Raw genomic sequence first — 13,052 nt, 5'->3', positions numbered from 1 at the left:
GGTGGATTGGCCACACTAAACTGCTCCTTAATTGGAAAAAAAAAATAATAATTGGGTACTCTAAAATGAAAAAAAAACCTCTTTGCTCACAGGCAAAGAGCCCTGGATTGCTGGGCTTGCCTCCCCAGTGCGTTGGTGAATATTCACTCGTGCTGCCCGATGTAGGTTGTTGACCTTTTTTTGGCACTGGAGGCCAGTCCTCCTGGTCATACTCACGGCACTAACGGCTGCTGCCACCTCATCCCAGGCAGCATTGCTGGCTTGTGACTGACTCTCTGTAACCCTTGGGGGGAACAGGACATCCCTCCTGGCCTCCACCACGTCCAGGAATCTTGGACGTCAGCGTCCCGAATCTTGGGGCAGGCCTCCTCAGCACCACTGTTGCGAGCTGGCTAGGGTTGGCTGAGCAAGAGCTGCTCGGCCTTGTTAATGGGGGACTGGCGAGTGAGGTCCTGGTGAATCAGCTGACGAGCCTTCATTTGCGACGAGAAGCCCATGAGGCCTCGTTAAGTGGACCGATTAACGTTGCATTGCATTGCTGGCCTTGCTGGGCCGAGCGTCGGGAATGTCGCAGCAATTTCTGCTCGCTACCATACTTGGAAATCTTTCCAGAGAATTGTGCCCATGGTCTTAAAATAATGACCAGGGTGGAGCAATTCAGGGCAACAGAATAAGAAGTTCATTTATGCACAAGACTTTCAAAATATATTTATTGCAATTGAAAGATAGAGTTCAATTAAGGCATTTGTTAACATTATAAAAGTAATATAATCAAACTAGAAAGAAACAGTCACAGCAGTGAAGAAAGTTTCACATGTAAACAATGTGTTCATCCCATATCTCTGGTGACAAGGGATGTAAATCGATGCACTAAGATTGTCAGAGGCCTGACCCACAGTTTTGTGGAAGGTGACATGGTGAAGAATTCATTTATGCCATTTCAGTCTGTCATGTTCAAATAGAATACTGTGCCAAAGCTAACAAACCTATAGCATGATGTTGACCATTACCACACAAGTTTGAGCAATTTCACTGGGAAAAAGTTACTGGATGCACAAATTTGCTTGTCGTGCCTGCTTTCCAGCACTCTGAATGTCATTTTTGCTCTAAAACTGCAACCTTAGCATGCATGCATGCACTTTGGATTCAAGGCATGCTGGGTGCCATTTTGATGAGGGCATTGTGCAGGGATCATCCATGGGTAGGATGCCCAGATTGTGATTATCAATCAGCATGTATTGCTGATTTGATCGCAGCACTGCCATTCTGGAGCTCAAAACTCTAGCTAATGCTCTATCTTTAACATGCATTCAGCAGCAGAAGGACCATCCACTAGTGCTATTTAACAGTATCACCAGGGAGATGTTAATTGATGGATTTCTATTGGCTGCTGTGAATACAGAGGTTTTTGGTTTTCAGAATTCTTTGGAAAAGTCAACATGGAGTGTGGCACTCGCTAAAGGGCTTAGCACTGATAATGATCTTTATTGTCACAAGTAGTCTTGCATTAACACTGCAGTGAAGTTACTGTGAAAAGCCCCATCGTCGCCACATTCCAGCGCCAGTTTGAGGGAGAATTCAGAATGTCCAATTTAACAGCACATCTTTCGGGATTTGTGGGAGGAAACCGGAGCACCCGGAGGAAACTCTCACAGACTGGGTGAATGTGCAGACTCCACACAGACAGTGACCCAAGCCGGGAATCGAACCTGGGACCCTGGCGCTGTGAAGCCACAGTGCTAACCACTGTGCTACCGTGCCGATTTGAAGGCTTTTGTACAAACCACTTTCTCACAGACATGGGTGTTGTGGTATGCTTTCCTCCTTGGTGACAACATGACTGGTGGAGTAAACTGAGACACAAAGCAGAACAAGCTGCTGGAAGAGGCTGGAGGGGCAGAAGGGTTCTCAGCAGGAGCCCATCTACATCCTGGGTGTTCAGGGAGCAATTCCCCTAACTGAACCTCCGTGAGGAGTAGTATATCAGACTGTCACCAGCTGCAGCCAGAACTGCAGCCTTGGAACTGAACGAGGGATAGCTGTGGCGATGAACGTTGATGAGCCTGCCCCTTCCCAGGCTGGAGCAGGTGATGTTTGTGACATGTTGCAGTTTGCTGTTTACTGTTGCATAAAGGAGGTCACTGAGGATCTGCAGTCCAAGAGAACTGAAGGTATTTCATTTTCTTTTGCCAGAGAGAAATAAACAGTGACCTTGTGCAGGTTGCAGGCTTCTCCAACTTGCAGGTGTCGTGTTGGGTGTTCCGCTACACAAACGAACCAACACGGTTGTAGATGGTACAACTCTGTTTTATTATTCTGTACAATAACAACTGTTAGCTTCTGGCTGTGGTTTGTACTTCACCAGCTAACCTGTGGACCCAGCCCTAGCACTATCTTAGAGAGGCACTCAGCACATGGTGTATGTCTGAGTGGCTTGCTGTGAGCTCTGTGCCCTGAGCTATCTCCTGCTGGAATGAGCGGGAACTGTGGTGTTCCCTGTTTTATAGTGCGTGTGCTCTCACTGGTGATTGGCTGTGATGTTGTGTGTGTGTTGATTGGTCCGTCTACCTGTCCATCAATGTGTGTGTGTGATTGCACCGTGATATGTTAATGTGGATATCATGACAGCAGGATGCCAGCGTCTGAAGGTATGTTGTGATGTGTGCAGTGCATTATCAGTTCTTAAATGTACTGTAACTGAAGCAAATCCATTTCCTCAATGTCCAGCTGGTGTGTGAGCACGCACACACAATATTATGCAGATCAGTGCCTGGTATCCTCGCAGCAGTCATGATGTTTTCATTCTGCTTACAGTCCACTGCTATCTACATTTGGCTACCAAGATAATCTAGAGGATGGCTCCAAGGCAACAGAAACCTATCATTTGACATGTTCTAGGACTCTGATGTGCAACCCATGCTTACACCAAAAGTGGTGTGGCCACATCATGAGGGCACAACCCTTGCCACCATTGTATATGGCAATCAGCTGGATGAGTGTGAAGAAGAGGGAGAGAAGAGGCAATCAACACCGATCCTTCCTGATGAGTTTACTATGATCTACTCATTTAACTGCACTACCAGTAAACACAACTACAATATTCCACTCAGCACCAGTCCCGCTCTTGACCGTCACACAGTAACTGATCAACAAAGCATCTGCTTTGCCGCAATGCAAACATAAAATAAATATTCCTAACCAAATGTATAAATCAAACCACACTGAATTGCATACAATTAATCACCCTTGTGCATTCACGTAGTGCTTGTCTTCCTTGTCCCTTTGCATGTCTTAATACTCCTACATTCTGCTATCCCAGTGACTGCAGCATGGCTGCTGGAAGGCTCCTGACCTTCAGTGGAGGCAACAGCAGCTGACCTTGCAGAACAGCCCTGAACCGCCTCTGATTCTCGAATGCATGGCTTTGGATGTCAGCTACTTGACCGAGACAGCAGCAATCTGGCTGCGTGAAAGAAAACAGTAAGGGCGCTGGCAGAGTGGCAGTGGTGGGAGAAGGATGCTCTAATCCTGAGAGATGACGGCAGGCTCATGTTGCAGAGAAACTATGCCATTTCCTTCGGGTGACCCCTCTGCTATCTTAGTAATATTTTGGAGAACTGAGCTCTGCCTGGGAGACCACGGGCTGGATTCTCTAGTCCCCCAGCCTGGTGTTTCTTATCGGCATGTCGTTCGCTGGCGGCAGGATTCTCTCTTTCCACCACTTGCAAATGGGATTTCCTGAAGCCACCCCGCACAGGAAACCCATGGGCAGGGTTGCACTACCGGCGGGAACAGAGAATTCTGGTATTGGCTCCATGACTGAATAGAATGCGATTTGCATTCCCATTGGGGGGCGCTATTCGGTAAGAGAGTCAGGACATGCGCATGGGCCAGCACTCTGCCGGCGTGAATTTAGAGCAATTCCCAGCTCCAGCAAGCATGTAACTGTTGGGGCTGGAGTTGGCACCAAAGAGCCTGGCAGCAGGAGCTGTTTTTAAGCTCTCCACTTACCACACACTCACTGCAGCCACCATGCTGGCTCAGAGAAGACCTGCCCCTCGAGGTCGGGAGTCCAAAGTAGACCCATGACAGTAAGGACAGGAGGAATATCCTCTTCCCCAGACTGGGCCACAGACTCAAGCCTGCTCCCCTGAACAACACCTGGGAGGTGGTAGCAGAGGCAGTCAGTGATGCCAGCCTCACCAGGAGGAGACAGCTGATGATCCGGAGGGCTGGGGGCCACTGGTGAGTCCTCTGCCTTGAGATGGGCAGAGAACTAGGGAGGGCTGCAAAGGCCTTGGTGCAGGTGTCCTCTAGTTGGGGTGAGCTCCACTGATCCCTTGCTCCCTCTATAATGGGGCAACGCTACTGAGGAGTGCCAGCACCTGTGTGGGCCCCTGATGAAGCTTGGTCACACCCGTCCCCTTGATGATACAGCTAGAGTATGAGGATGTCCAGAAAGGCAGCCTGGGTGGGAATCCGAGGTGATCAGAAACCTTCTGAGCTTTTAAAGGGCACCAGCAGCATTCAGCAGAGTGAACAGCTAGGTGCCTGTAAGTAGCACCAAAGGGGTGCGTTTAAAAGACAGACTGAAGCAATGGAAATTTGAGCCAGGCTACCTTGATCTCGAGGGGGACACCAAATCCACGGACATGGCACCAAGTCATTCCCCCGCTACTGGCCCCAGCCTGGGCAACCACCCCCCCAGCAAGCCTGACACTTTTTGAGGGTATTTGTGTTTTATTTTGTGATGGAAGGACGGTTTATGGTGAAATGCTATGATTTTTGTGCTGACTCTCTTGTTTCTGAAATATCATTTTTGTTTTCTTGTTGATGTGTATGTAACTTGCTGAAGGTAACCACCAGTGATGAATTTGTGACATTACAAAGTGCTACTCCTGGGATGCAGACAGCTCTTGAATACAAAAACAAACTTGCACAAGAAACCCAGTTAAAGGAGATTGTGATAAATTCAGATCTTTCTTAGATAACCTAATGGGTGCAGTAGCCTCAAAAGCTCTCCTAAGCTAACCTTGCTTTTAGGTGAATTGACTCTCACTGCTCCATATCAATTTAAACAGTAGCATATTCTAGTATTGCAATGATAACACAAGGTCAGAAGAAGGATGTTCTCTGACAATTATAGTATTTAGTTCCAGTTCCTCAGATACTGAAGCGATCCACGTCTGCCTTCAACAAGGCCTGATCACTAATCAGCCCAGGTCTGATAAGTGGAAAGTAATATTAAGATTAAGAGTGCCAGGTAATGGCCTTCTCCAAAAAGAGACCATCTCCCTACGGTAATCAGCAATATTACCATCTATCAACATCCTGGAGTTTACCACGACTAGAACTTTTACTTGACCAGCTTTATAAATGCTGTGGCTGCAAGAGCAGGTCAGAGGCTGAGAATCTTGTGGCAAGTAACTCCTAAAGCTTGTCCATCATCTACAAGACATAAGTCAAGAGTGTGGGCAGCATGGTAGCATAGTGGTTAGCACTATGGCTTCACAGCTCCAGTGTCCCAGGTTCGATTCCCGGCTTGGGTCACTGTCTGTGCAGAGTCTGCATGTCCCGTCCCCCCCTTGCACGTCCCCCCCCCCCCCCCCCCCCCCCTAGTGTCTGCATGGGTTTCCTCCGGGTGATCCGGTTTCCCCCCATAAGTCCCAAAAGACGTGCTGTTAGGTGAATTGGACAATCTGAATTCTCCCTCAGTGCACCCGAACAGCAGCCGGACTGTGGGGACTAGGGGATTTTCACAGTAACTTCACTGCAGTGTTAATGTAAGCCTACTTGTGACAATAAATATTATTATTATGATGGAATACTTCCCACTTCTCTGGATGAGTGCAGCTCCAGCAACACTCGAGAATCTTGTTGATCTCCAAGGAGATCAAGCAGGTTATCAACACTCAACACTCTTATCTACCATAAGGCATAGGAGCAGAATTAGGCCACTTGGCTTATCGAGTCTGCTCCGCCATTTAATCTTGGCTGATATCTTTCTCATCCCCATTCTCCTGCCTTCTCCCCTTAACCCCTGATCCCCTTACTAATCAAGAACCTATCTATCTCTGTCTTAAAGACACTCAGTGATTTGGCCTCCACAGCCTTTTGCGACAAAGTATTCCACAGATTCACCACCCTCTGGCTGAAGAAATTCCTCCTCATCTCTTTTTTAAAGGATCATCCTTTTAGTCTGAGATGGTGTCCTCTGGTTCTAGTTTTTTCGACAAGTGGAAACATCCTCTCACGTCCACTCTATCCAGGCCTCGCAGTATCTTGTAAGTTTCACTTCCTCCCACTGCTGGACTGTGCATCATCTAGCAACTCGGTAAGATTTCTTTGACAGATTCTTGCAAACATGCAATTTCTATCACACGGAAGGACAAGGGGAATAGACAAATAGAAATAACACCTTCAACAAGGTCCTATCCAAGTCATGTATCATCCTGGTTTGGAAACTTATTGCTGTTCCTTCACTGTGTCGAAATTCTGGAACTCGCTCGCTAACAACACATGGCTGTGCCTTCACCACATGGACTGCAGCAGTTCAAGAAGGTGACTCACTATCATCCTCTCAGCGGAAATTTGGGATGAGTAATAAAATACCAGTTGCGCCCACATCTCGTGACTGAATAAATAAAGTTTAAAAACTACCATGTCAGCTTTTTGCTCATAGTTACCACTGGTAGAATATGGGTACATTTGCCAAACTTTATTGGGAAAAGTTTTCAGCCATTTTTAATTATATTATCCCATAGTGCATAAGGATTCATTCTCTTGATCGCCTATTTTTTCAGGCTTTTCATCAATATTCTGCTAAAGATGTAATGGGAGATCAAGAAAAGTCCAGTGAAAATTCAGCCACGTTTAATTCTGTGGGCTAATCGTTTTCTTTGCAAAATATCATTTCAATTGGTAATACAAATTATGTTAAGGAAGGGGCAGCACGGTAGCCTTGTGGATAGCACAGTTGCTTCACAGCTCCAGGGTCCCAGGTTCGATTCCGGCTTGGGTCGCTGTCTGTGCGGAGTCTGCACATCCTCCCCGTGTGTGCGTGGGTTTCCTCCGGGTGCTCCGGTTTCCTCCCACAGTCCAAAGATGTGCAGGTTAGGTGGATTGGCCATGATAAATTGCCCTTAAGTGTCCAGAATTGCCCTTAGTGTTGGGTTGGGGGATGGGGTGGAGGTGTTGACCTTGGGTGGGGTGCTCTTTCCAAGAGCTGGTGCAGACTCGATGGGCCGAATGGCCTCCTTCTGCACTGTAAATTCTATCTATATATTTCTTTCAATTGGGTGCAATGACAGTTCCACAATATTGACTCTGCATGACAAGCTGTCCTATGAGGATCGATTGAGGGCTGATGTTCCATAGAATTTAAAAGAATGAGAGGTGATCTAATTGAAATGTGCAGAATTCTTCGTGGGCTAAACAAGATCTATGCTGCGAGGTTTTGTCCCTTGGCTAGAGAGACTACATCTACGGTGATAGTCTCACGATAAGGGATTGACTATTTAGGGATGAGAAGAAGAGAAACTGCTTCAATTAGGAGATTGAGAGTAATTTAAATTCTCTACGTCATCAGATCGTTTTTTGCAAAGTAATTTTTTTAAATAGACGTTGACATTAAATAGAATTTTATAACCCTAGAGCAGAAAGGCTATTTGGTCTTGCATGCCCATGCTGACTGTTTAAGACACCTGGCCAGTTTAGTCCCAAACCCCCAGCCTTTTCCCTGCAAATGGGTTGTCTTCAAGTACATGTGTAATTGCCTTTTACAGAATCTGATTACACCACCCTTTTAAGTAATACATTTCAGATCTTAATAGTGGTCTATGTATATGAATTTCTCCTCCTTTCCCCTCATTCTTTTTGCCAGTTATTTTAATTTCATGTTCTCTGGTTTTTGTCACTATTATCAAAGAAACTCACGTACATTGCAATGGATAAGATTACCCAATTTTTTTCGGCACTAGAAACCAGGCCTCTACTCAGCGCTTACTCTACTAAGAAATGCTGCACTCACATTGGATCTCAATTTTTCAACTCAAATGCATGTTGTACCTGTCTAAGTTGGCATATGGAATCCAGCAAGTGATATGGGCTATGTTGCTAAGAAGCTGTGCGGGAGTTATAAGACCACCCACACACAGAAGACCATGTCATGCATGGAGAACCACAAACAAAAATGGGTTCCCCGGCAAATAGAATGAAGCATGAAGCTGGTTTTCGACTAAAAATCATAACATTTGCAAACTCGCCACATCTTTATGCTGCTGCGAGGGAATTCGGTGCTGGTGAAAAGCTGGTGTGAGACTGTAAGAAAAAGGTGCAAAAACCAAATGTGCCATGAGACAGGGATTGGCCACTAGCCTGATCTTGGGAATCCTGTATTGGAATAGGTTCTCGCAAATCATCCGAATGGTTACACCATCACCAGAAATGCAACATGCATATACGCGCTTAAGTGGGCCAAACCAAACCCCGAGTCCAGCAAAGATTTCCGAGCAACAGCGTATTGGTGTTGCCGCTTTACGGAACAAAAATAAATGTCTCATGTTGTGGCAAAAGATGAAGAAATCTCAAGAGACTACCAAATGGCTGTGATGCCAAAATTCCAAGTTTCCAGCAATTCTTCATTCGGTAGTGGGGAAAAGCAGGGTTGCCAAATCTAATCCAGAGTGGGATCCTTTTGACGATGCCATAGTTAAAGTGACTCCGAATTGGTTCAATGAACTCTTTGTGTCAAATGCCGAAGGCAGTGAATTTAACTGTTATATAATGTTTAATTGTGATTAAAGGTATAGAATTAATTTATCCAATAAAACGTGCCATGTGGATTTAATTTGAATTACCAGTGGGTTTTTTTACATTTCAAAATGGCGATCACCTGCATCAACACGAGTTCACGTTTGTTATACTCGGCATTTATGTAGATCCCCATTTTTGGAAGATTTTTTTCGAGGCGTCAAGTCAACTAACGTGCTGCGATCTATGGTAATTTCTCAGTATTTGCTCTATCAAAATCCCTCAATTATGAATGTCTGTCGTCTCTCTTCCCTAAACCATATATGTTCTAAGGAAAATAATTGCAGTTTCTCCAATATCTACATAACTGAAATATCGCATTCCTGGTATCATATTGGCAAACCACCAATACGTTCACCAGGGCCTTGACAACATTCCTAAAGTGTGATGCCCTTGTATGCAATAATCAAGCTGAGACCTAACCAGGAATTTGTAAATCTGCAGCTAGACTTCTGGAGTTGTGTTCAGTATTCCTATTTATAACGCCAAACAACTGCCTTCGGAACTTGCCCTACCACTTTCAAATATGTACTCCCAGGCCTCTATGTAATTGCACCTGTTCAAAATAGTCCTGAGTTCAGTCATCCTCCCATTTTCATACAGCAAACAAATCCCTTTCAAAGGGAATGTCTTCATATGGCAAATCTTTGTTGGTGACTGAAGAGTCAAATCCTTGGGAGGTAGGTTCTGCCATAAGTGCCGCACGTGAAGGTACCAGATGTTGTTATGGGTTGTGATTTTCTGCACTGGTGTCTCTTGCCAAGCCGCTGGTCGTGTACACTAGACTACAGGAGGTTGTCCAGCCTTGGGACTTCACCATCAAGCTGCCTGCTCAAAATCGCGGCCCGATAGTGGGAATCCCTCATATATCTCGCCATACATAAATTTGCACACAGATTTGTGCTTCAATCAGTAGCAATTCTCCTCCGGCTGGAGAACATAGGGCGCGATTCTCCACTCCCACGCCGGTTGGGAGAACCGCCTGGGCCGCTGAAATTTCTGGGGACGCCGGTCCGACGCCCTCCCGCGATTCTCCCAAGCGGTGGGAACGGCCCGGTCGAGTGTCGCGGGCCGCAGGCCGGAGAATCGCCGGAGATACCAAAAATGGCGATTCTCCGGCACCCCCGCTATTCTGAGGCCCGGATGGGCCGAGCGGCCAGGCCAAAACGGCGGGTTTCCCCCAGCGCCGTCCACACCTGGTCGCTACAGTCGTGGGCGGTGCATGAACGCTGGGGGGGCGGCCTGTGGGGGGACGAGGTGGGATCCTGAACCGGGCTTCACCTGGAATGTGGGGTGGCCCGCGATCGGTGCCCACCAATCGTCGGGCTGTCTTCTCTGAAGGAGGACCTCCTTCCTTCCGCGGCCCCGCAAGATCCGTCCCCCATCTTCTTGCGGGGCGGATTTGGACAGGACGGCAACCCGCGCATGCGCGGATGGCGTCCGTTATGCGGCACAGGCCGCATCATCTATGCGGCGCCGCTTTTACGCGGGCGACAACGCCTGGCGCGTGTAGATGACGCTGCCCCGATACTGGCCCATTGTCAGGGCCTGAATCGGTTGGGACCGGGGCCGTTCCGCGCCGTCGTGGACCTCGACGGCGTTCACGACGGCGCGGCCACTTCGGCGTGGGAGTTGAGAATCCCACCCATAGTCTCCCAAACAGAGTATCCTGCTCCATATCACAATTATATCTCCCTTCCTGTGAACAAAATGAAAAGAAAATACCCTCCCACATAATGGATAGTATTATCATTGCAAATATCTGTTTTGGAAACGCAACTTATAAGTTAAGTGACATCCAACTTTCTCTCTCATGATCACTTTATTTGAATATATTCATATTCCTGGGCATCTGAGGGGGAAAACTAGTGGGGTCATTTCTTTTTTTTTGGTCATGCATTTTCTGATCAATTTTATTTCTGCTTTTGTCAATGAAATGTTGTGACAGGGCAAAATGTTGCAGTGAAAGTAATGCCCCATTTTACAGTCCTTTAAATTAGATTCCTTGTTTGTTTGTGCATAAAAAATAAGCTGCCAGCTTTCTGTAATGATGAAAGATATGTTCATGTGAAAATATGTTCAGACCAATCTGAGTAAATGTATGTGCTTATTGCTATTTTCTTTCAACAGAATATCATATTGCACTGCAGACAAGACTCAGGACAAGGTCTTTGCATATATTGCTCAGAGTCAACTAAATGAGACTTTGGAATGCCATGCATTTCTTTGTCCGAAGAAAAAAATTGTAAGTTTCAAAAGTAATATGCTGAAATATTAATCTGATGTAATCAGTGACAGGGTCATTGTTTACTTTTTTTACAGCAATGACATGTGAAGTAAATCTTATTTTAAAATAATGGAAAGTGATCTCCTTGTCAAATGAAGTGACAAGAAGGTGATGGTCAGGTGCAGTGCAAAGCTGTCAATTTAAAAGTAATTGAGCAAAGAATTGCATGATACTAAATTTAGCTGTCATTTGCAGCAAAACACATTTGTAATATTTGTTTGTTCACATCTGATAATCTTTGTCTTTTTTCTCATTTCCAAATGTATTCTAAAATATATCTAATGATATAAATGGCACTGAGATACGTTGTCAGGAGGTGAAATGAGAACGGCTAATATTCTGCCAAATCTGTCTAATGGGATTAAAGGATTGGCGATGTTGACTTCAAGAGAGAATCTGGGACAAATTCAGTTGCAGATTAAAGGAAGGCCATTTAACTATTTGGAGACATTGGTGTAAATTAATCGAGCCTCAATTGCACCCTCATCTACAGTGTGACGATTAGGGTGGAACAGATTATCTCCTAGTATACATTTTTCTGCTATATAATTTGCATCCTTACATTGCTGACTCGTATTCTAATTTGGTCAGAGCTATGAATCCGATTTCCATGCTTTCAGCATCATGATTGCTTCATTGAATATGAAGCCACCTCTGTATACCTTTGGTCTTATTCCTAGAGAAGAATACATATGAAAAGATTGAACAGAATTTGCTTTAGGCTGTCTCAAGGTTCTTTATCCTTGTCCTTTTTTCTCATATGAAAAAAAACACAACTGTGACATCGCTTGCAATAGATTTAATAGATTTCATAGAATTTACAGTGCAGAAGGAGGCCATTCGGCCCATCGAGTCCGCACCGGCTCTTGGAAAGAGCACCCTACCCAAGGTCAACACCACCACCCTAGCCCCATAACCCAGTAACCCCACCCAACACTAAGGGCAATTTTGGACACTTAAGGGCAATTTATCATGGCCAATCCACCTAACCTGCACATCTTTGGACTGTGGGAGGAAACCGGAGCACCCGGAGGAAACCCACGCACACACGGGGAGGATGTGCAGACTCCGCACAGACAGTGACCCAAGCCGGAATCGAACCTGGGACCCTGGAGCTGTGAAGCAATTGTGCTATCCACAAGGCTACCGTGCTGCCCCTAGGACTTTACTTAACCATAGGACTGTAAATGACAATTCAAGGATGACAATCTTACCAGTATAAGTACAATTTTTGCTAAAAGATTACTTTTTTTTTACAGCACTGGAACAGCCCAACTTGTTTGCTGGTGACACTTATTGAACTAATTATTATATTGCAATCATTCAAATTCAGTAGAATTAGCATCTGAGTTTTGGGGCTTGTCCTGCCAAGAATATGTCAAAGCAGCAAAGGTGGAAACTGTTTGAGCCTTTTCTCCTGCCCAGCGCATGCTGTCTATTATTAGATTTGTATTAAATAAGGTATAGTTTTAAGTGGGTTTAATTTAATGTTTCTGTGCCTGGTAAGGTACAGAAGCTTTTGTTTTAGTTGAGCTAATTTGATTGCAGTTGGAGATAGGTAATGAGAGAGAAGGCAGCTCTGCTAGAATTAGTTGGTTTAGACGGCTAGAGAGGGAACATCTCTCTCTCAGCTTTGCTTAGAGAAAAGCCAAAGCTTGGAATAATGGTATCTGAAGAGCAGCTAGTTAAGGAAACTAGAGAAATGAAGCGATGTTTCTGGGAGGTCTGCGGTTAGCAGTACTGGAACAAAGCACTGTTCAGCAAAGACCGACAGAGCAGCAAAGAAGGCTGAGACACCAGAAAAATATCTGAAATGAGTTAACAATACTATGGGAATCGGAGTCTGGATTTCAGAGCTTGTATAAAAGTAGCTGAGACAAAGGAAACCTAAAAGGGGGTGCTGAAAAATCCTGTACCGGATCGATTGTTAAAAATGGAGCATAATCATGGGTTA

The 13,052-nt window shown here is 45.5% G+C and overlaps 1 protein-coding gene across 2 annotated transcripts in view; it reads left to right on the top strand.

Moving 5' to 3' along the window:
* The window catches only part of LOC140410675 (low density lipoprotein receptor adapter protein 1-B-like), a 165,982-nt gene that overhangs the window by 89,350 nt on the left and 63,580 nt on the right, over positions 1-13,052 (top strand). For both annotated transcript variants that reach the window (XM_072499060.1, XM_072499059.1), the window contains exon 4: positions 10,942-11,056. In XM_072499060.1, the coding sequence (XP_072355161.1) occupies positions 10,942-11,056 (115 nt within the window). The remainder of the gene's footprint in view (positions 1-10,941; positions 11,057-13,052) is intronic.

This window comes from Scyliorhinus torazame, chromosome 4, assembly GCF_047496885.1.
Source record: "Scyliorhinus torazame isolate Kashiwa2021f chromosome 4, sScyTor2.1, whole genome shotgun sequence".
NCBI classification, from domain to species: domain Eukaryota; kingdom Metazoa; phylum Chordata; class Chondrichthyes; order Carcharhiniformes; family Scyliorhinidae; genus Scyliorhinus; species Scyliorhinus torazame.
This window is presented reverse-complemented; position numbering and strand designations above follow the sequence as displayed.